Consider the following 24082-nt stretch of genomic DNA (forward strand, 5'->3'; position numbering starts at 1 on the left):
CCTTCCAGTTCAAGGGCAAATTATACATCTTAATTTCGGGGGCTACTTACTTTAATTTCACTTTTCAGAAATGCAACAATAAGAGCTAAGGGAGTCCTTTAAAGCTATCAAATATCGGTATACATTTTACTGAACTACAGTGTATAATGATCATTGATTCCTGTTATACTTTTTTTTTCTCTTAGTCTTAGCTCCCTAAACGCACCAATAACTGGACGTGTAATGTTTATAAACCTGGTAGAACCTCATGTTTTAAACAGAAAAAGAGGGGACAGCAAGTTGCAGTGTGTGCTTGGGACAGAGTCCAAGGGGTGGGGTGTAGACCACATATGTGTCTTTGAATCAGCAGCCTTTCAGGAGTGAGCAGGGAACTGCGAGCATTGGAGCTTGCCTACTGCTCCTGTGCCTGGCCCAGCCCTAACCCCCAGATGATCCCTCATTCTGAAAACCCTCCGGTTCCAGAGGTCCCTCTACTGCCCTCCATGTGATAGCTACTGACATATGGCAGCAGGGTAGAAACTCCGTCCCTCCAGAGGTAAGACTGCTAATCCACAACAAGCTGCAGGGGTTTCCAAGGCTATTGTTCAGTCCCCGATCACATTCCCATCAGAGGCTCTTTGCCACTCTGGTCTCTCATGTCCATGTTCATTCTTTCATTAATGTAACAAGAAGTACCATAGCTTCTGGCATGCTTTTCTGATCCACGTCCATTGTGAGCAACTGTGACTCTGCCTTAGACAGATACAGGACAGGAAATGATTCGATCTTCTAACATCACGCTGATGATCAGGAACACAAAGTAAAGGAGGAACATTGTGAAGCCCAGGATCTTGTTCATTCTCCATTTGCATGATGCAATTGAAGAGATCACAAACAGGAGCATGAGAAAAAGCAAAACAATGGCACAAAACAAGCCATTGCTGCTGACTGGAACAGGCTGTAATCCATTGATCAGAGAGAACAGCAACCAAGGAACAGGCAGGCTGCAAGATTGAAAGGAACAGTGTGAATATTCTGATTGTTTACACTAATCCCGTGTACATGAACATTATTTTACAATTTACAAAGCACTTATGTTTCCACACAGACAGAAAAGCTTATGAAATAGAGCAGAAAATATTAGCCCCATTTCACAGTTGAGGAAACTAAAGTTCATGGAAATTAAATCACATGCCCAAGGTCTCACAGTTAATAATAAGGAGACTCTAGATTAAAACTGAAATTTTCTGGGTCTGAGTGGGTAATTTTTTTCTTTATAATTCATGACTTTCATGTGAGTAACCCAGATGGGCTGATGTGTGACTCTCTACAATCTGTAAATTTTTGTGATCAGCTCTAGCTCAGGCTAGCCTGTCTTTACATTTAAATTAACCTCAGCTAGCACTTAACCATAAAAATTTAGAAAAACCAAAGCCACCACCTAAATCTAGGATATGCCTGAGGAAATGAAATAGCCCAGAGGTTGGGCTCTGACAAAGGTGGGAGGAGGGGTAAGAGAATGGGATGATGCGGCATTGGCTTATTTGGACAAAATGCTTTTAGAGCCTCTGAGCTGGCAGGAGCCCAAATGCAAAGGAGCAGAAATATCAGCAAGCGAGATTGAGTCATTGCTCCTTCCAACCCCACTTCCACCACCTTGGAGATCAGGAAGCAGAGCATTTGGCTGTATTTGGGAATGAAATGTAATGGACTTTGTCTTTTGATTCAGCTATAAATTCTAGTCAGTTACATTTCAGACAGCATTTTTCTGTTATCCCATCAGGCTGTGATGAACGAAGGGAGGATAGTTTGCTGCCTTGTAGAAACTAATAACATAAATGCCCTTTTATTCCATGTATAAATAATGAAGCAAAAAGCCAGCAAACAGAGCCAACACTGTATTTTCCAGTCATTCTTAATATGCCTTAGAAAGCAACTTTGCCACTTACCCCACGGTGATATCAAATATGTTACTGCCCACAGAGCTTGACACAGCCATGTCTCCCAGGCCTTTCCGAGCAACAATCACACTCGTGATGAGGTCAGGAATGGACGTGCCTGCTGCTAGGATCGTCAAACCCATAATCTCTTCAGAAATCCCTATTGTTTCACCAACCTGGTAAAAAGTAACAGCGATGAGAAACCATGGCAACAGCAAAAGGAAAAAATCTGAGGCTCTTCAAAGCACCAACCATATGCTACTTTGTGCAAACCCAACACCTTTCCAGCCAGCTCAGCACATTCCCACAGCCTGGGAGGGCAGGTGTGGTGAACCGACAGCTGGGAAGCTGAGCCACAGAGAAAAAGAGCAGGGCCCCACTCAAGGCTGCAGGGAATGACGCAGCTCTTTTCCACACTGCTCTACAAGTCTCTCCCTGATACCAGCTGTCGCTGACGTTCCAGCTACACCTGCACCTTCCCAGACCTGCCTCTCCCAACACCTGTTCGTGTCACGTTTCCATCTGCAGAACCATGGACACCTACTATTGGCTAGAGACGGAGGTATGGGCACTACTACACTGCCCCTACCTTCGGCCTACTGAAAGAAAAAACTTGGGAACAACAATTACAGATAAAACAGGAAAGCCATGGGCACTCGGGAAGACTCACTGGATGCCAGACACAAGGCAAAATTGAGCTTGCTCTCGCAAGTGTGTCCAATGCCACCAGGTGGAGAGGAGCAGGGCATGCATGACAGAGAAAGCCTGGGGTAAGGCTAATAAGCAGTGGTCAGCTGGATCAGACTGGGAAAGGCCTTCTGTGTCAGGCCACAGCATGAACATTAAGACAGAAAGGCTGCACTGGAAAACACTACACTCACTAAGAAAAAGTCAACTTTTGACCCTTTACAAATAATCTAGAAACTACAAAGTCATTTGAGCCTCACCATTTCCCTGGGTACTGGCTATTGACCCTGAAGGGAAAAATAATTGTCCTTGGGCCCCACTGATGTCAGATTTAGTTCCTGCTGTTCACTCACCTGGTGAGCCCACCAGACCATGAGGTATGAGAACATGGCTATCCACACGATGGATCCCAGGAAGGTGATAACAAAAAACTTCCTAGACTCCTATTTGCAAGTTTGAAAAGGAAGAGAAATAAATTGCAGACACTAAAGGTCTTTGGCCCTTCTGAGGGAGCCCCAGAATCAGAGACGGGATCTGCTGGGGGAGTGACTGAGAGGATCTGGGGATGTGTCAGCTGAGATCTGGATCACCAGTAAAGACCCTGGGATGGCAGCCCGTAGAGGAGTTCAGCCAGCAGGGCATCCAACAGTCACCAAACCGAAGAGCCACCAGGTGGAGAGGAGCAGGGCATGCATGACAGAGAAAGCCTGGGGTAAGGCTAATAAGGCCTTATTTGCTTGCCCTAGAGCCAGACTGCTCTAGGTATTTGGTTTGGTATCTGCAACCTGCCCCCTGTCCCACCCGTCTGCAGACCTAGAGACAGAGTATGGATGGCCTTTGGGTAGGACATGTTAGAGCTTTCCCTATACAAGAATGCTGGGTAGAAACAGTACTTTCCCCCTAGGTTTTCGGAATATCCCTGGAAATACGGACGCAGGGTGGGGCATCTTGTCATCATTCCCATATTAAAATGGAGAAACTGAGAATAGGAGTTGAGGGACTAGATCACATGCTTATAATGATGGAAATAAGCAAATTTTAGGGCCTCACAAGCCCACCAGTACATCCCAGTAGGTGCATGGTCCCATCTGCCTCTGCAAGTTGTATCCCAGATACTCACTGTGGTTGAGCCCTACTAAGCTGGTTTGCCCTGTCTTTTCACCTTCCTTGAGTGGGAATGCCTAGAGACTCCACAGATCCCTGCCGTACAGCTGGGCACTCACCAGCCTCCGGACGTCGGGGATGGTCAGCCACAGTGGGAACACAATGGGCAGGAGGAAGAGGTAAATGGCCTGCTTCTGCCTGGTGTCGGGCCACTCGAGGGACAAAGGCTCCTCATTTGCCTCCTCTTCTTCCTCATCGTCCTCCTCCTCCTCCTCCTCCTCCTCCTCTTCCTCTTCTTCCTCCTCTTCATCTTCACTGTCCCCTCCATTACCTCCCCCTTTACCATCTGTACCTTTCTTGTCTCTTTTGGCTTCACCTTGACTCTCAGCATTGAATTCCTGCTCTTCATTTTCACCTTCATCAGCTTTCATTTCACCGTCTACTGCTTGGAGTTCATCTCCGCTTTCATCAGCTTTCATTTCACCATCTTCCCCTTGGAGTTCACCTCTGCCTTCATCAGCTTTCATTTCACCATCTTCTGCTTGGAGTTCACCTCCACCTTCATCAGCTTTCATTTCACCGTCTTCTGCTTGGAGTTCACCTCCACCTTCATCAGCTTTCATTTCACCATCTTCTGCTTGGAGTTCACCTCCACCTTCATCAGCTTTCATTTCACCGTCTTCTGCTTGGAGTTCACCTTCACCTTCATCAGCTTTCATTTCACCATCTTCTGCTTGGGGTTCATCTTCGTTTTCATCAGCTTTCATTTCACCGTCTTCTGCTTGGAGTTCACCTCCATGTTCACCTTCTCCTTCTGCTTCAATTTCACCTTCACCTTCCAGTTGAGTCTCACCTCCACCTTGCTCTCCATTTTCACCTTCACCAGAGGCTTCAGCCTCTTCATCTGCTATTTCACCTGTGCTCTCAGCTCCAGCCTCATCTCCTCCCTGCAATCCAAAGCCCACAAATTAATGTGTAATAACTGCTGGGTTTGTTTTTCCCCAATTTTTTTTTGTTATTGTTGCTGTTCTCAGAATGGATCTAAAAACTTGAGTCAGAGGAAAATAATTCAGCAAAACTCCTCCACAATCACAACAGTGGTAGTCCTGTCTTTATTTGATTATTTTCAGGGATGGAAAACTCACCACCTAAGGTGCCCTCTGTATTTTGAAAACTCTGATTAAAGTCCATATTTGTAACAAGGTTCTATCCTCTGTGTATAGGTTGACTCTTTGGAGCCACACAGAACGAAGCTAATTACTCTTTCACGAGGCAGCTCTTCTCCATGAGTTAAAGATTCCCAGTCCCTTCCATCATTCCATGCTATTGCCATGGTATTCCCATCTTAGTGAACTCATTCTAGTTAGATTATGCCCCACGAGGAAGCTTTGAAAACTGAAACAGAACACCACACAGAACAGGATTGGACCACAGAATGGAATAGGATTATCGCCTCCCTCTCTTAGATACCTACTTCCATTAATGTTGCCTAATATTGCATATCTTTTGATGGTTTATTGCTGAGTCTATGATAAATTGTTATGTTACTTTATGTATATAAAACTATGATGGTAATACCTATTTACTGGGAGATTTTATGTGTCAGACACTAGGCTAAGTGGCTTAAATAATAATAGCTAGTACTTATTGTGTTTCATGAGTCAATTATGATACAGGTAGAATTAAACCCATCTGACAGATGGAGAAACTAGGGTACAGTGTAGTTTAAATAACTTGCCCACGATCTACACAGTGGTCCACAGTGTGTAAGTGATAAAGTTAGGATTTGTCATATGGATAGTCCAACTCTTGGCCTCTTAACCACCAAGCTACCCTGCTTTGCAATTGCCAGGACTGAATGAGATCTTTGGTTCTCAGTTGGGGAGCTTAGTAGAAATGCAAATTTTCACAGTAAGTTATAAAAGAAGTCCAGATGTCCTGGCCCCACCTGGACCAACTGAATTAGAATCTCTGTGATTAGAAGCCAAGAATCTAAGTGCTCCTAATAAATCCATTTGGAGACCAGTGTTTGGGAGCCAAATGTTGTGACTCCATGCACTCTAAAAGGCATTGATTCTGATCCTCAGATTAGGCACCCAAGCAACCTATGGCAACATTCCCGGCCAGTCCCTTGAGCAAGTGACCTCAGAGAGGTCTTGAGCTGTGTATTCATAGAGGATGTCATCTGTAACAAAGTTCACCCAGCCAACCCCAGAGGATGCTCAGTGATTCTTAAACTCCACTGCATATTCAGATCACGGGAGGCTTCAAAAACATTCATGCCCACCCCAGATACTCTACGTTAATGGTTGAGAGTACATTTTTTTAAAGTTCCCCAAATTATTCTAATATGCAACCAGAGTTGTAAACCTCTGACCAAATATTAATATTCACAAGTCCTGTGCTTTGGATTGGGAATGAACAATGAGAGGTTTTGGTCTGAAATAATTCTGGCCCTCCCCTGCTCCCAACCACACGAGGAGAGGCGGCTTCCTGGAGGAGATGACAAGTCATTTAAATCCATAGGTGTGGGAGTGTCTGCCCAGCCTGCACCCTTTTCTCTGAGAACTGTCACCCCTAACACCCTCTGAATAGGTGGCTCCCTTCTTCCATGTTGGAGTCAGAGTGTCCCAGCACTCTCTGTCACAGCTTAGACACAGGCTGGTTTCCTGACCTGTGACCTGGTTTGAACAGAGTCTCTCTCTTCTGAGACTGGGAGCCAGTCATCAGTTGATCCCCCTATGGACTGGGACCTAGAGTGGTGCTATGTGTGCTAATAAGTAAGCAAATGAGAGGCACCTCTGTGGCTCAGTCAGTTAAGCACCCGACTTCGGCTCAGGTTGTGATTTCACGGTTCATGAGTCCAAGCCCCACATCAGGCTCTGAGCCTGCTTGGGATTCTCTCTCTCCCTCTCTCTCTCTGCCCACCCCCCACTCGCATGCTCGCTCGCGCGCTCTCTCGCTCTCCTTCAAAATAAATAAATAAAAATTGAAAAAAAAAAAAGTCTGCACACGGAGAACGGGACATGAAGGAGAGCAAGACAGACATTGAGAAGCCACCAGGGCCACAGCTGCCTGCTCAGACCTAGGTGCAGTTCTTTGTGAAATGGAGCTTCATTTCTGGCCCTGGGATTCCAAGAGATCTCTGTCTCCTCTTAATCCCTTTGACTTTAGCTGGCTATAGTGGGTCTACTCAAGACACTCATGATACCATCAAGAGGTCTTAGACACTAAACCCAAAGTTGCTGGCTTAAGGATGAGATGTAATTGACCGTTTCCAGGTGTCAGACAGAAAAAACAGGGATGGAACTTGTAAACTAAATGCAAATCTAACTGACTGTCATTGACTCCCTTTCTGACTGGGCTGCTGGCCCAAGGGAGGCCCCACACTCTCACTGACTGTCATCTCTCAGCCCTACTGGAGCACGGCCATGCGTGTCAGGCATTGCATTTCTCTCTGTGGAAGAGACAGACAACTCAGGAGTGCCTCCTGCCCTCAGGAACTTCAGCAACTAGCTGAACAAAGAGAGACTCCTACATGGAGTAGGGGGAAGGCAGAGGTAAGAGCCCCAAGATAGGACAAGGCACAATGGGGATTTATTCATCAGATGGGGGTGGAGGGGGTCAGGGAAGCTTGATGGCAATGGAGGCATTTACAGTGGCCTGGAGAGGTGGGTGAGGGGATACATGCAGGGGAAGGGTACATGAAGGGGAGGAAACCAAGGGCTGGAGGCAGAAAAGCATGGAGCCGAGGAGCTCATTGTAGCTGGAACATAGTGGAAGAAGAGGCTGTGTGGCTGTAAAGGCAGCAGCAAGCCCTGTAGACAAAGCTCAGGGTGTTCCAAGGCATGTATCAGCAACCCTCCCACTGCCTTTGAGCTGCCTGGTCTTACTGCCCCCCAGTTTCTGACAGACCCCCTAACAGTTATTCCTTATGTTCTCCCAGCATGTGACCGTTGGCAGCACATTGTCATATATATCATCACACTCATACTTAGGTGTTAATGGTGAATTAACTGGCCCCATGAGATAGTATTTGATCTTCAGAGAAAGAGCCCTGCTTACTTCAAAGGAATGAACCTCAAGCAGCATTTCAGACCTTCAAGAAGGAAGGCTTTTTGGTTAGCAAGGCCTTCCCTGGGCCTTTTCAATGCCCTCCACCTGGGAAGGGGCTTGTGCTTACCTGACTGCCAGGATCTTCCTCCTGATCTCCCTCGTCATCTGGAGCAGGGGCTGGCGTAACTGTGACCGCAGGAAGCTTGGCTGACTCCTCCTCTTTAAAGAACAAACATGGAAAAGGTCAGAAGAGTGTGCCAGTTTCTGAGGGCAGCTGGCAGAGACCAGCGTGAGGGGCTACAGGACGACTGGACGTTTCCACCTCAGAGTCTCAGTAAGTTTGGGGAACTTCTTGTTGATAGGAAAAGTCACATGATGTGATAGGAATTATTGTTGCCCTGTCCGCAGAGATAGCTGCAGATAGAAAAGCCAGGAGGTGGCCATCCTTGCTTCCCATGTATTCACAAACATTTCCATCCTGACCAATGGGGCCAGGGATCCTATAAACAGCTTGGGCAACTGAGACCAAAGAGAGGGCAAAGCCCCAGCCCTCAGGGTCTGACTCTGCCCCCTACTGCCAACCTGGAGAGGATCCTGATGATTTCAAAGGCAGCACAGCAGTTTGGAAGCCTTGAAATAGGATGGCAGGGAAGGGGGACTCAGAAAGCCTAGTATGGAGGCTTTCCATTGTATGGAAAAAAAAAAAAAATGGCTGCTGCTCTCCCTCCCTCCAAAGGTTGCTGGTGTGCTGTGCAGCACCCACAGGTCACTAGCTTCCTCATTCCCTCCATCCCAGCTGCCACATGGATGCTGGGCTTCTGAATCACCAGACCCCTGGTGTCCTTCCCTCCTGGGGTTGCTGGTCTCAGACCAATCCCTAGGAGTGCTGTCCTGTGTAGAAGTAACAGGAAGAAGAAACAGGAGCCCATGGAGTCTCATTTAGGATGAGAGTTAGTGAAAAAGAAGCAGGCCTTCAATAACCCCTTGGCCTGGCCTGCCCCATCAGAGGAGAGTGTGGAGAGCAGTATCCAAGACCTCCCAGCAGCTGCCCTGGGCCAGCAGCCCACTCAGAGAGGGAGCACATGGGAAGGAGGAGGCCAGAGTGTGGGGGTGCACAGGGCAGCACCAGACCATCACTCTTGCTGATTGGCCCAGACTGGCCGAGAGACACACCTCAGCCTCTGGCCAAGAGGAGGGAGGAAGGTGCCACAAGGAAACCCACCAGTTTTGCCATCCTCTCACCTTCTGGTTTGTTCTCTGTGTTAGCATGAGGCTTGGCTTTGGTCTCCTGATTTAAGCTCTCCTCCTCCTTGTCCTTGGCGGAACGGGCTGCAAATGAGAAAGGGAACACATCTTATCTGGCGCCATTCAGTTAGGATGGTGAACTGAGCAGCCAGAGCAGCTGAGATGGGGGGAAGAGGCTGGCCTGGGGATCGTGGTTCTGGCTTCTGGTCCAGCTTGTTCCTGCTGCCCACTCCCAAGCTTTCATCTTAAATTCCCTGCACCATTACCAACTGGCTGTAACCTTTGGCAAGTCACTTCCCTTCTCTGATCCTATTTCCTTTCTGGTAAAATGACATGGTTGGACTCAGAGGCAACAAATAGGATTTATTTCCTTTATGAGCTCAAGTGATGGCTATTTTGAGTGCTGGATTGAGGAGGATTCTGACCCAAGGTTGGTGAAGGTTTTACCATGATTGATTAGCAATGTCTGCAATGAACAGGGAATGGACAAAAAATGACAGGGAGACATTTTTGCCATCCTTGGACTGGATTATCTGCAAGGTCCTTTGTAGCTTGCTTTCTATGAATTTACCAGAAGCTCTGCTATAGCACCAGGAGCATTACTGGTGACCATGGTCATGAGACTTCCTTCTCTGGTCAAAAAGGGGCAATAGCCTACCACCAAGCTCCCTGTTACACCCTTTTTGACCCCAGGTACTTGGAGCCTCCTTTCAGATCCCTGTGTGCAGGGTTTGCCAGAGGCCCACAGAGCACTGTGGACAGAATAGTGCTGCTCTGATTTCCAGGCAAGAAAAATGGGGAGGGCAATTTCTTTCAATGTGATGATGCTCCAGGCAACATGCAAAGTGCTTTACATGCATCATTCAAGGTGGGACACACAGAGACAGGTGCAGGGGCTCATGAGAGTCCTCACAGCTGTGTGACCTGGGAAGGTAAGGACAATGGCACAAGCAATAAGACAAAGTGGCACCATGGAATCTATTCTGGAGTCCAGGCTGGCTCTGAGCCCCTGTGAGCACTGGATGACCCTGGGAAGCCTGTGTACCCTCTCCAAGCCACATTGTCCCCCTCTAAAAAGGCAACATCATGATACACTGAGAGCACTGATGTGGGGGTCTGTGAAACAAAGATAAATAAAATATTTTAATGCTAGAATTAGACATTGCTGTTAGCTGGGATTCTGGAACCAGATAGCCTGGGTTGGAATCCTGATTCTGCCACTTGATAGTCAGGGACCTACCTCAGTGATCTGTCCCTCAGATTCTTCACCTGTAAAATCTTACAGAGTTGTTAATGGAATAAATAAATTTATACATGAATGTGCTGAAAACAGTGCCTGGCACCTAGAAAGCACCGTATAAGCATCAGCTACAACAAGGATGAAGTGAGTAGTGGAGAGCAGCTGTCCCACCCAGGAAGCATCTCTGCGGTGGCCCAGCATTCCAAGGGTTTGAGTTAGAAGGGACCTTGAAGATCCTCTAGTTCGTGACAGGTGGACTGAGAAGGTACAATGTGGGGAGCTGCTGGGACCAAGCTCTGCCTGAGTCCAGGATGGGCAGGAAACATAAGTGGGTCTGGAATTTCCTCCTTTCAGCCTGTCAACAAAACTCTCAGAGATGGTTTGGCTGCAGCCAGGTCTGGCAATAGGCTCCATCCCGCAGGGCCACCACTCTGGCATGACTTCCAAGTGTCCTGGCAGGCCGACCCAGCAGGTGCTCGTCAGAGCTGAGATGTCAGGACAAGGGCCCTCCACTGCCTCCTTCACCCACACACCTTTAATGCCCCCCTTGGCATGGATGAAGCATTGCAATCTTCTGTTGAGCGACACAGAGTTGTTACCCAGGGAGAGACTTCCCCTGGTTTGAGCCCTGGTGCTGAGATTATCTGCTGACTCTTGGTTGGAGGGGCTGGCAAGAAAAACCAAGTCCCGTTTCCTTCTCACCCCTCATCACACACCCTAACCTCTCATCTCCCATGCCACTGAGGAAAGCAGGTCAGCTGCAGAGCCTCTTTCTGTCCCTCTCTCCCTCTCTCTCCTGCATACACACACATCCAAGTGAAATCACCATAAAAGGCATGGGATGCTGGAGAAGAAAAGCCCCTTCACAGGGTAGGTGAGAGTTCAGACCACACATCAGCTCCATGGAAAGAGTTGGAACAGCTGGAGAGGCTGGAAAATGGACAGCCACTTGGAAACAGCATATGGAAACACAAACATGGATCTGGAAAGTCTTGGGAACAAAGGCCTTCGTCACGGCTCTGCAAGGTCCCAGTCCCTCCTTGATGGGGGTTGGGGGTGTAGAATCAGGGTTGGCTTCTCTGAGCAGGACTTCGTCCCAGAGTGTATCAGCAGTCACCCACCACGAGGGCCTTTCCACGCCACCGTGCCTGCCACATGTACACACCATGTAGCAAGCTTGCTTGTCTTCCTAGGGATGACTGTCACTGGCTCCCCCAGCACTTGTTTCCTCACATGGCCTCTCTGCTCTCAGCGTGGCCGGATCATCTCCTACTTAGTATCAATCTCCTCTGACCTCTGCCTGGCCTGGGCACCCCATAATCCTGTTAGGATAAGTAGGTCAGCCGTTGGTAGGCTGCTGGTCATGGAAGTAGCCCAGGCAGGGGCCCTGCAGTCCCATTCAGGGGACCTTTATCTTCAGGATTTTGCTAGAACTGGTGATTCTGCAAGGAGTAGCCAAGCATAACCCAGAGATACAACTTCCTTCACGGCCCCAGGCCAGGAATGCCCCCAGCACAATCACTCACAGGCTACTGGGCACTGCAGACTCCACTCTCAGAACTCCAGGGGCACTGTCTTTCTGGAGTTGACACTTGGGGGCAGCCTCTCTCAATGTCTGCCGGGGCTCACCCTGAGGATTTCCTAAGGAAGGTTTCATCACCTCGTCTTTGTCTCTGCTTTTCCCAGTATGACAGCCTTTTAAATACCCAAAGCCCAATACTGTATCTGAAGGGGATATTTTAAGGCCTGAGGAAATTCTGAGCTCCCTCCCAACCTCCCCCGCTCTGCCCCCCAACAAGATTTGTTCCTGAACCAGAAAGGTCAGTGAGGGTGCTTCCCGATGCTCGTGGGCCAGTCTCCAGTGGCATATTCAGCTCAGACCTCAGCCCTCCTTCCCAGCTACACTCTGACCCCTTGGCTTCTGCTCACAGGCCAACCCGGTTCCTAGTTTTGCACCAGAGCCCCAGAAATGGAGAGGCCTAAGGAGAGCAGGAGTGTACCTGAGGGTGCCCTTTAAAAGGGGCCTGAGAAGCATTTTAAGAACGTTCTCTGGGGAAGGGAGCCAGAAGGCAGAACTTGGTAAGGTGCATGGTGAGAATTTCAGTTACCCCCATCATTTGTCAAGGTGGACATCAGGCCCCACTTTACTTTAGACCCCTACCCCCCTCCGGAAGTGGTCCTGGCCGCTCCTTTGGGGTTCCTGGCTAGGGAGGGGGTAGAAGTTTCCCTAGGACTCCAGAGCTAAACAAAGAGCAAAGGGAGGTGCCACTCAAACTTCTGGGCTACAGGGCCCTACAGGAAGTACCCCCAGAAGTGGCCTTGGCCAGTCAGCCTGGGCCAACCTGCCTGGCTGGAGATTCTCTAGGACACTGGAGACGACTCGCAGGTGGTGGCCTTCACAGGGAAGTCACTGAAGACAGCCCTGACATAGACAAGGGCAGGGCACATGGCACTCATGGCCTCACTAACTACAAGCGAACCCTTTTACAGGAGGGGACACGCAAATAGCGAAGCCGTGGGTTATGGACGCCTAAGGACCTTAGCTCCTTGGGGCCCTGTCCTGTTGAGTCCCATGTCTTCTCTCTACCCTGTCTCCCACACAGTTGACTTCACCGCCCGTTCCCCTCCATTCCTCGCTCTGCCCTCATCCTTACCCACTGCCTCCTAGTTTTGCATGTCCCAGGTCTTGTCCAGCTGCAGGAGGGAGGGAGTGGACAGGGGACCACGCAGGTCTGGGGAGGCCTTGCTTACCTTCTCCCAGAGGGTCCAGGCTGTGAAGCATGAGCCGGTAGATGGTGCTGCGGATGGTGCTGTTGTGCAGAGAGGTCGAGCTGCTCCCTCGGGTCAGCACTGCTGGGAGCTGAGCAGGGGAGAGCCGCACAGGCCTCAGTGGGCCCCTGCCCAGGCCAGGGGAGGAGCCACATGAGGGCCTCACTAACCCTGCCTCCCTCCCATAGAGGTCAGAACAAAGCACGGGAGCCTTCTCCTGGCCTCCCCTCTCCCTTCCCCTCTGTGAGGGCAGTTACACTCTGCTTTCTTTCTCAGCCTCCCCTCACTCTGCCATGACTGGCTAATCCTACATGCCGAATAATTCCCCAAGGTCTCAACAGGGAGCAGACAATGTGTACTAATAACACATTACCAAGGGTTTGTCCTTCCCTGAAAATACACTGTCATAGAAACACCCTCGCACCCATACACGGCACAGATGGACCCCCTGTGCATGGGCACAGCCCTTCACAGTCCACAAAGCGTCATCATGCTTTATTGTTGCCCCACCTTCAGATAAGCAAGGCTGTGACCCCCTTCTACAGAAAAGGACATGGAAACTCAACGTGGGCCAAGTGATTTATCCAAGGTCACATGGGGAGTAAATGAAAGTATCAAAACGAGCACTCAGGTCTTTTGATTCCAGTTCAGTCCTTTTTTTCTACCACAGGTGCTCAAGAGACCTTCATAGGTGCACACATACACATATCTGTGCCTGCAGGTTCCCAGATGTGATACATGTAGAAGTATCATCTGATGTACAAGGGAACATCCAAAGACTGACCAGCACTGGCTCAGTCTCTTCCTCCCTCCCTCCCCTACTCTCCACTCCCCACCCCCATCCCTCTGGATCTGAACCCTTCTGCCATCTAGTGGCTGTGGTAACACAGTCCTTCACAACAGTTCTGGGGATTTTCCTCGGATGAAGGTTTCAATCAGGCCCCAGGCTCTCCCTTCTGAGGTTCCCATAATCCTCCCCAAATATCCCATAGGCCAAAGGCAGCCAAGATACAGTTTTTCAGAGCCTCAGACTCCCCTGCCCCCAGTGCCTCTCCTATGTTTCTCTTATTTCCAGGGCATTCCAAAGCCACAGGAAATTGGGCTTTGAGATCAATTATAAAAGTTAGGGGCTCGAGTTCATCTAGTCCAAACAGTCATTTCACAGATGCAAAAGCGCACACAGCAAGGTAGCAGTAGAGGGAGCAGAGACGTTCTGGACTCAGCTCCCAAACAAGTACCTCGTCCAACGCCACCTTGGAGGTGACAGTCTCTCTGGCAGAAGAGCTGGCTCCTTCCCTGGCTCATCCTGACAGCACTCCCAGGGGCTTCCCAAGCCTGAACCCGGCCCAGCACCCCCAGCCTCAGGGCCACAGGGCCTCTGAGACCCTGCAGCGCCCCCACTGGGCAGACTCCACATGGCACCCACCTTTAGCTTCTTGTTTTCCTGCTTCTCATCCTCCGCAACTGCCCCATTGCCTGGCTGCAAACAGGGACACGAGTCACGAGATGTTTGGAGAGACGCTTGCTCTCTCTCCCTACTCCCCTCTCTCTCCAGGGAACCCTCAGTTGGGGAACACAGAAACACACCCAGAGAGAACCTGGTCTCGGAACATGTTTTCACATGTGCAAACCCCAGCCTGGCCTTTCACAGCCTGGCTTCAGCCTTTAAATGTGTCTACTCACAACAGCCCAGCACCACCAAAGAGGATGTGTCCGTGTCAGCCAAACCCCCCAGCACCTGCATGACATCTTGCCAAGGTTGAACAATGTGACCCCTTGCAGCCATGTCAAGGACTGGCAAATATGACAGACCCTCAGGGGGCTTCCCCTCCTGACTTCCAGTTTCTATTTCCCACTGATATAGCAGTTAATCACTGACCTCTCCCCTTCTAGACCATCCATGACACATTTTCTGAACTCCATATTTTAGTCTCTGGTTTTGGGTTTTTTTTTTAACACTTCATTTAACAAATATTTACTGAATCCCTGGTCTGAGTCCTGCCTTCACTGAGGTTAGACTCTAATAGGGGACTCTTCACTCTGTCTAGCTCTTTCCTGAGCAATCTTGCATCCTCATTCACTCATTTGTCTAGGCTGGAAACCCAGAAGTCTACCCAAATTCCTCCCACTCCTTCACAGCCCAAGTCCAATTAGCTGTCAGACTTAGTTCCTCACAGTCCTCAAATTTGGCCTGATCTCTCCACTCTTCCTGCCTACGGTTTCGCAAGCCTCTGACTCCTGATCTGTCCCTCTTGCAGCTCATTCTCCACCCATCGGCCAGAGTGATTTTCTGAACAAAGCACAAATCACATCCCTCTCCTACATCCTGGGGGCTTACTGTCCTCACGAGGGAGTCCAGACTTTTTGGCTGAGCACACAAGAGCCTCCTGCTTACTCCAGCACTGTCCAACAGAAATAGAATGCAAGTCGCATATGCAAATGTAATTATTTTTGCAGCCCCATTTTTTTAAAGTAAAAGAAATGAGTAGAATTAATTTTAATAATATCCTTTAACCCAACATACTAAAAATATTATAATTCAACATGTAATTAATATAAAAATGTCATTGAGCTATTTTATATCTCCCCTCTTTTTTTTTTTAATCATACCTAGCCTTTGAAACCCAGTGTATATTTTATACTTAAAGCATATCTCAGCTGGACTAGCCCTATTTCAAGAGCTCGGTAGCTACACGTAGCAAGCAGTCACCATATTGGACAGTGCAGCTATGTCTCCTCATGGTGTCTCATTCCCCTGGCCTCTCCACAAGTCCAGGAGAGTCCTGACCCTGGCTTCAGTCAGTCATCCCCTGCTTGTCCTTCAAGATTCTGCTAGACATCACCTCCCGGAGGAAGCCTTCCCTGACTCTCTGGTCTGTTGAGATGTCTACTCTCCGCAGTACTAAACCCCTCAGCGCTTTCCCATACCATTACAGTTGATACGGTAACTATCAATTTTATTTATCTGTCTTCCCCACTGTGGAGAATTCACCATGGAGCTGACGAAACCCAAGTTCCAGGGCCCTGTCTCCCCTACACAAACCCTTTCCAAGGCCTTGTATCTGATTCTGTACCAATGGTTTTATATTCTTTTTCTTAAAGAGTGTCAGGCCCCACCCGGATCAATTCCCACTTTGCTAGGCTGAGCTCATCAGGGATGGTGCCTTTATTCTCATTGTAACTCTAGACCCTATGCAGGCTTCATACAAAGAGATTCAATTAATGTTTGTGGAATGAAAAACATTGGAGTTCTTTAGGGCACAGTCTTAGTGCCAGCCCTTCTCTCTCTCTCTCTCTCTCTCTCTCTCTTTCTCTCAGGAGCAAAAGCCAGCCCTCAGTTTTCATTACCACACATTTGTCAGTGGTTCACAAATTTCTGTTTCTAGCCCAGACCTTGATCCTGAGCTTCAGGCCCATTTGGGCAACTGTCTCCCAAGCCTTCTAAACCTGGAGTCGACCTAGGCACCTGAACTCTCCATTCCTGAGTGGGAACTCTTCAGTCTCCCTAAACCTGTTCTTCCCCGAGACTGTCCCTTCCTGTTGGGTCATACCACCATCTGCCCTGCTGCTCAAGCCAAAATCTGAGCTGCATCCTTGCATCCTTGACTTCTGCTGCTGTCGTACCCTCACATCCACTTCCTCCACTTCATTACCAGTCTAGATGATTCTGTCTTCAAAATGACCCTCAAATAGGGCACCTGGGTGGCTCAGTCGGTTAAGTGTCTGACTTTGGCTCAGGTCATGATCTCACTGTTCGTGGGTTTGAGCCCCACGTCGGGCTCTGTGCTGACAGCTCAGAGCCTGGAGCCTATCTTCGGATTCTGTGTCTCCCTCTATCTCTGACCCTCCCCTGCTCACGCTGTCACTATCTCTCTCTCAAAAATAAATAAAACATTTTTTAAAAGTTTAAAATAAATAAATAAAAAACAAAATGACCCTCAAAGATAGTTATGCTGGATGCCCATAACAGCCTCCTAGCTGGGCCCCCTGCTTTCACTCTCACGAACTTACAGTTCATTCTTGGCTCAGCACTTAGAAGTGACCTTGTAAACATGGCTCCTCAGTCACTTCATTCCCTCATGAGCTTCGATTAAAATCCAGACCCCATGTCTGACCCATAGGACCTTGTGGGAAGCAGCTCCCACCTCCTCTCCAGCCTTATCTTGCACCTCTCTCCCCTGACTCACTGGCCACACTGGCCTCCATTCTTTATTCTAATGCACCAAGCTCTTTCCAGGCTCTGAGCCTGTGCAAAGGCTGTTTCCTCTTCCAGAATTCTTCCCCCTGGAGCATGGGGGGGGGGGGGATTCCCTTCTCATTCTGCAGTTCTTTAAGTTAGCCTATGTTGATAATAGGGGTCATAAAAGGCATCCCAAACCAAGACATGCCAGTTTGATGATGTTGTCTAAATATCTTAGTTTTGGGGGCGCCTGGGTGGCTCAGTTGGTTCAGCCCTGGTCACGATCTCACAGTTTGTGAGTTTGAGCCCCACGTGGGGCTCTGTGCTGACAGCTCAGAGCCTGGAGCCTGCTTCAGATTCTGTGCCTCCCTCTCTCTGCCCCTCCCATGCTCACACTCTGTCTCTCTCTCAAAAATAAATAAACGTAAAAAAAAAAGAAGAAGAAGAAGAAGAAAATGAATCATTCTCTGATCTTGTCTCCAATTGTTCAGGTAGAAAAACACCATGTGGCCATTTCCATGTGTTTGTGTATTATCTGTGGCTGCTTTCATGCTGCAACAACTTGAGTAGTTGTGACAGAGACTGTGTGGCCTGCAAAGCCTGAAATGCTTACTGTTCGGCCCTTTCTGGTAAAAGTCGGCAGAGCCCTGCTCTGGTTCATCCCTTTCACTTTACAGATAAGCAATCTAAGGCCTGGCTGAAAAGCAAAGTGACTTTGTAGCACTTTGTATAAAGCTCATTTTATTACAGTTACTCTTGCCAGCCTGTCCCTTCTACTGGAAGGGCCGCAATCTTTTTCCCACACTGCTTTTCATTTAAGTACTTAATAATAAAGGTGTGTTGAATTGCATCAACTTGCCCAGGGCAACAGGGATAGTATGCAGCGGAGCCTGGATTAAAATCCAAAAATACAGATTCAGGAATCTGTGGTAAGAACCACCAACTAGTTGTAAAACTGGCTGAGATAAATATCCACTTTGGGCCTCACTTTCCTCTACACTGGAGTCCCTGAACTGTTAGGGTTTCCCAAGGAAACAGAACCAAATACTTATGGATCTCCAGCTAGATACGAGACCCTGGGAACTCCTCTGGAGATGCAAAGACTCTCCCCGTTCATTGGCAACGAAGAGCCTGGTGCTGTATGTAGCCAACCCCTCCACACCTCACCCAGGGCTGCTAACAGAGGCAGGGGGAGGCCCAGATGTCTTTCCTCTTCCTGTTTCTCTCCAAAAGGAGCTGGCTCACCCTGCCCTCCACTTCTCTTCCTGCTGCTTAGACTTCCCGAGCACCTTGACCTTGCCTCCGCCGCCTCTCTCCTTGGCTCCCTTCCACCGTGTCTGAGTATGCCCCACTTCTCTCTTCTTCACTTTGGGCCATGGCAGATTGAATAAGCCCAGTTTCCCTGGATCCCTGCTTTCCGGAAGTGATGCCCAAAGAGGGGAACCATTAGTCAGGGAGAGGTGTGAATCAATATGTCAACGTGAGTGAGAGAGCAAGTCACGTTCATTTTCATGCTAAAGTCAAATCGTTCCCAGGGGTGGGGCACCTGGGTGGCTTAGTCAGTTAAGCGTCTGACTTTCGCTTAGGTCATGATCTCGCGGTTCGTGGGTTCGAGCCCCGCGTCGGGCTCTGTGCTGACTGCCAGCTCAGAGCCTGGAGTCTGTTTCAATCTGTGACTCCCTCTCTCTCTGACCCTCCCCTGCTCACGCTGTCTCTCTCTCTCTCTCTCTCCTAGAAATAAATAAAACATTAAAAAAAATTTAAAAAAAAATCGTTCCCAGGGGTAAACTGCAAAAACAAATGCCAACACAGTTTACAATTGGATTTTCAGAGAATTGTTTCATAATTCAAAACTGAATGGCGTGCCCTCAGTCTATCAGTGAAGTGTAGGATAATGTATCTCCCTCTGACCAGATCACAGGTCTTGGCCAGCCAAACACAGACATAAAGGTAGAAGCAAAGACAAAGACAGTTCTCTCTCTCTCTCTCTCTCTCTCTATAGATAGCTAGATAGATAGATCTGTATCTGGTCTCTGCATCAGGTGGTGATCTCGCAGTTCATGAGTTCTAGCTGCACTGGGCTCCCTGCTGTCAGCACAGAGTCTGCTTCAGACCCTCTACCCCTCCCCCTCTTGCATTCTCTCTCTCTCTCTCTCTCTCAAAAAGAAACATTAAAAAATTTTTTAAAGAATGTTCTATCTCTATTTCTATCTGTATCTCTCTCTTATTATTAGAAACCAGAGGTGAAATCCAAATCCAGATGTTTTAAAAACCATTTCAAAATAGCTGTAGTTCTTGTTACTTGTACTAATTTCAGTGAGGAGGTATTAGTGCTGGAAAGTCCTAACAATAGGTTTTTATTTTATTTTATTTTTTAAAAGATTTTATTTTTAAGTTCTCCCTACACTCAACGTGGGGCTAGAACTCACAACCTCAAGACCAAGATTCACATACTTTTGGGCCAAGCCCATCAGGATAGGTTTTTAAATTTTTTTTTTTTAATTTTCTAACGTTTATTTTTGAGAGAGAGAGAGACAGAGCATGAGCAGGCAAAGGGCCGAGGAAGAGGGAGACACAGAATCTGAAGCAGGCTCCAGGACCTGAGCTGTCAGCACAGAGCACAACACTGAGCTTGAACTCACAAACTGCAAGAGATCATGACCTGAGCCAAAGTCGGATGCTTAACCGACTGAGCCATGCAAGTGCTCCATAGGTTTTTAATTTTAAATACATATAGATTTACTTTTAAGAACAGTTAGTAATTCAACCTGGTTTGTTTGTTTGTTTTAATAATACTGTTAATTAACATTCATGCTGGATTTGCTTTCACAGATAAGAACAGAGCTGTAATGGGCACCACTCTCCCTGGTTGGCAAAGACCTGCTTCTGATGCCCTTGATGAGTCTCTTTAAGTAGGTTACAAATTCTCCTTTGAAATCATTATTATGCTTCACTTGTTTGACAAGTTTTCCTTTGATGGTCTAGCCCTGGCAAAATGGAAAATTCAGAATTTGTAGACTTGAAATAAAAACAATCACAAAGGGGAGCCTGGGTGGCTCTGTCAGTTAAGCATTCATCGACTTTGGCTCAGGTCACCATCTCACAGTTTGTGAGTTCAAGCCCCTCGTCAAGCTCTGTGCTGACAGCTTGGAGCCTGGAGCCTACTTCGTTTCTGTGTCTCCCTCTCTCTCTGCCCTTCCCCTACTCACGCTCTGTCTCTCTCTTCCTCTCAAAAATAAATAAAACATTTAAAAAACTTTTTTAAAAACAGAATTACTGATGAGCACTAGGAGGCAAGTCAGAGTCATTTTGAAAACATCTGGCCTGATGTATACACCAAGGCATTAGATGCTTTTCTCAGAGGAGACTACCAAGTTCATGGCCACCCTCAGCGAGGTGCATCCTGAAGGCTTCATTAGGAGGGAGGCCCCTGTTTCTTCATATTAAATGATGTAATGCTCTGAGCCTCCCTTTCTTGTTTTAAGCCTCTGGCTTCATGGAACAGTAGCCTGATAGGAAATAGCACTGAGTGGGGAGTTAGGATCCTGGGTTCTCATGTAAGTTCTGACACCTGCTGGCTGTACAGCCTTAAGTAGGACATTTCTCCTTTAGGAGCCATCTGCAGATACGGCAATTGGAGTTCAGTTGACCAGACCAGACAAAAAACCACAGTGTCGGGCCTGCCAGAACTGATCTCACTTGGACAATGGTTGTCAGACAGGACCTTCTAGTGGTTAGTTGGACCCTGTCATGTCTCCTGTCCAAGGTCACATAGTTAGTTAGAGGCAGAATCAGGTTTGAAACCAGATTTTTCTGACTCAGTTCTGTGCTCTGGCCAGAACACCACATCATCTCAAAAATCCTAAAGGAAGTACATTTTCTCTTCCTTGAATCATATATCTCCCAGAGATTGGTCTCCATATATCTCCCTGAATTTGGTCTCCATCCTTCCCACTCATCAAAACTGCTCTGGATTAAGTAGCTAAGTCCTTCCACTCTTTTGCACACAAAATTATGTTTGCACCAGTGGTTTGTCTGAGACCTGAAAGAGGCAGGTGGAGAGACAACCTTTGCCCAAACTCACTGTTTAGGAGCAAGAAAGAAACAAGATCTGTTTTCCCTAGGGCACCTCACTTTGGAGTCAAGGAACAAAAACTCTGAGATCAATTTTCAGAAATCACTTCCCCAGTCTAATCTCATCTTCCAGGTTATTGAATCATGCAATGAACTTAGATGGAGGGTCCCTCACGGGGGCAAAGGAATTCTTAAAAAGGAAGTCTGGGGCCAAGAGAAAGCCTCAGAGTTAGAGTCTCTGATACCTGGTCTCCACTCCACATGCAGAGAGGGCTCTGCACACAGAGCTGGCCTGTCACGGATGAGTGGAGCTCTCATCTTCTCCAGTACATCAAAGACACAACAAAACCCAAAAACATCCTCCTGCCAGACCCCATCCAAGCCACTAGCCCCTCCACATCTGGAATATGAACAAACAGGATTAAGTGAAAGTGCAGGTGGTAGACAAACCCTAAACACCATGCACAGGGAAGAAATTATCATTTTTCCCTGCCTGATGATATCTTCCTTGGATATTCTCCAAAGCCCAGCTCAAATGTCATTTCCAAAGACCCAGCCAGACCAGCCCAAGTTCAAATCCTGGCTCCACTGCCTATTTGGCTGTGTGATCTTGAATAGTGGTTTGACTTGATTAGGCCTCCGTTTCTTCCCCTGCCAATGGTGGATCATAATAAAATAACCACTGGGTGATTGGGGCTGAGCCAAAGTCACTCTTGCAAAGATCCCAGCAAAGTGTCTAGAAAAGAATAGGACTTTAAATGTTGAATGAATGGCAAAGGGAACCAGAGCACTCATCTCTTGAGGTCTGACCCAGCACTTTGCTCTTTAGTCACTAGCTTCTCCCCACCTTTTTTGTCCCAAAGGGACTACAGAAGTTTGAGCCATTCTGTCCTTACCTTGCTGAGGTCCCCTAGGGCCATGACCTTGGCCACTGGCCTCCTGCTGAGCTGCTCCTTCACCCATATCTCTAGCTGCTTATTCCACTTCATGGTGAACACATAGAAGGCATAGGCCAGCAGCAGCAGCAGGCTTTCCCACCAGGCAATGAGGCTGTCCAGGAAGAAGACAATGAGCATTATCAGGTCAAGGATGTAAAAGGAGACATCACGGAACAAGGGCCACCAGGTGAGATTGAGGATCTCCCGGGAGAAGAGGGCACAGGTGCCGATGACAAAGAGGATGTTGAACACAGCAGAGCCCACGATGGTACCAATGCCCACATTGCTGTGGGAGATGAAGACGCCAATGAGGGAGGTGAAGAGCTCGGGGGCAGAGCCTCCAGCAGCCATGAAGGTGGCACCTGCCACATCATCAGAGATCTGTAGCTTATCTGTGATGACACCCAGGGCTGGGACAAAGTACTCATCACACACGATGGCCAAGGCCACAAACACGTACATCATGCCAAAGATGTGCAGCACCACCCAGCCCTGCTGCCGCTCCTCTATGCTGAACAAGTCTGGGGGGTACTCTGCCTTGGAGTGAAAGTCTGGCCAGCCAGGGGGCAGCGCTGAGGGACTGGAACTGGGTGCCTCTGGGATCATGGCTGTTATCAGTTTGGGGGAGGGGGCAGTGGGCACAGCTGGGGCTGGCTCCACAACCACACAGTGACGGACCTGGGTGATTGGATTTGCCCTAACTTTGGAGGTTGTTGAGGTCCTGGGTGCTATGGAAGATTTCTTCTCCAGCTCCCGGTAGGTGGCTGAAGATATTCCGATGGTCAATGCACTGGTCCTAGACAAAAGACTACTAACACTCCAGGTAGCAGTAGAGGCTTTGGTTTCTATTGGGCTACTGCCTGTCATGGTGCTTATCATCACTTGCCCCTCAGAGATGGCTGCGGTGGGCTCCAGAACTGTTCCTGAAGAAGCTGTCAGCTTGTTCTTTCCCACTAACCCCCATGGCTTGGTTGAGCTCTTACTGTCCACTGTTCTGGTAGTAGTCATGGTGTTCTTTTCCATCATACTCCTTGGAGAAGTCAAGATGTTCGTTTCTATGTCATTTATCGGGAAAGTAGGTGTGTTAATTATTCCCTTGAGAGTAGTTGGTGTGGTTTCCTCCACCATTGTGTTAGAGGGGTTGGTCTCCAATATTTTGGTTGTTATCATAGTTTCACTGTCTTTCACTGTTGTTCTGGAGGTGACCCCATGGCCCTGTGTCATTGTCATGAGTGTGGATGGGGCATAATTGCCTACTACTCTACCAAGTGGAGATGGGGTATATTTCTTCACCTTTCGCTCAGCTTGAGTTGGGCGGTAGCTCTGCATTTCTACCCTGGGTGGTGGTGTTGGGGTGTAATTCTTCCCTGTTGGTCTATTTGAAGTTGGGGGGTAGTGACTCAATACTTCACTGGGTGTGGTTGTGCTGTCTTCCTTCACTCTTCCTGTGTCTCCTGCTGTTAGGCTGTATTTATTCTTGGGTTTTGTTGGAGTGACGTTGGCTGTTCTTCTGGGTGGATTGTGTGTATTCTTCGTCGTTAACACAGGTGTTGCTTCACCCCTGCCCACCGTGGCTTGGGGCACCCATGTGTCATCCTCCATTTCAGAGCTAGCTCTTGGAGGGTGACTGCTCACCATCATCATCTCATTGTCTGGGAGGTCACGGCTGGCCAGTTTTATAGGATGTTGGGAGGAGACTGCTGCCCACAATGAGGAGAGGCCCCGGGGACTCCTCAGGTGCTGGTAGGTGGAACCGATGATCAACATTCCCAACAGGAAGAGGAGGCGACTCCAATGAAGCCGCTTTGGCCAGAGTAACCGCCTCTCCCGTGGCCCCATTCTGATCAATTTCCCCATGATGGCCAGCTAT

The 24082-nt window shown here is 48.3% G+C and overlaps 1 protein-coding gene across 4 annotated transcripts; it reads right to left on the minus strand.

Moving 5' to 3' along the window:
* Positions 1-642: 642 nt before the first annotated feature.
* On the minus strand, positions 643-24069 carry SLC24A1 (solute carrier family 24 member 1). Of its 4 annotated transcripts, XM_077748647.1 has the most exons (11): positions 22171-24069; positions 14447-14500; positions 13003-13111; positions 9009-9095; positions 7890-7985; positions 4516-4650; positions 4366-4470; positions 3830-4125; positions 2960-3049; positions 1929-2095; positions 643-983 (listed from the first exon to the last, which is right to left on the minus strand). In XM_077748647.1, the coding sequence occupies exons 1-11, from the start codon at positions 24067-24069 to the stop codon at positions 734-736; spliced, it is 3288 nt and encodes a 1095-aa protein (XP_077604773.1). In that variant the 3' UTR covers positions 643-733. The 4 variants fall into 4 exon arrangements, with proteins under 4 accessions (XP_077604773.1, XP_077604777.1, XP_077604785.1 ...); XM_077748651.1 differs by lacking the exon at positions 14447-14500; XM_077748659.1 differs by lacking the exon at positions 2960-3049.
* Positions 24070-24082: the final 13 nt, after the last annotated feature.

Source organism: Crocuta crocuta, unplaced genomic scaffold (genome assembly GCF_008692635.1).
Source record: "Crocuta crocuta isolate KB4526 unplaced genomic scaffold, BGI_CrCroc_1.0 scaffold130, whole genome shotgun sequence".
In the NCBI taxonomy this organism is placed as follows: domain Eukaryota; kingdom Metazoa; phylum Chordata; class Mammalia; order Carnivora; family Hyaenidae; genus Crocuta; species Crocuta crocuta.

Bases quoted from the DNA above. Each gene is read 5' to 3' on its own strand.
- SLC24A1 (XM_077748647.1), bottom strand. From the start codon at position 24,069: ATGGGGAAATTGATCAGAATGGGGCCACGGGAGAGGCGGTTACTCTGG. The intron at 9,096-13,002 runs GTAAGCAAGGCC...TCTCATTTGCAG, and splicing joins CCTGGACCCTCTGGGAGAAG to CCCGTTCCGCCAAGGACAAG. The intron at 4,471-4,515 runs GTGAACATGGAG...GTGAAATGAAAG, and splicing joins AATTGAAGCAGAAGGAGAAG to CTGATGAAAACGAAGATGAA.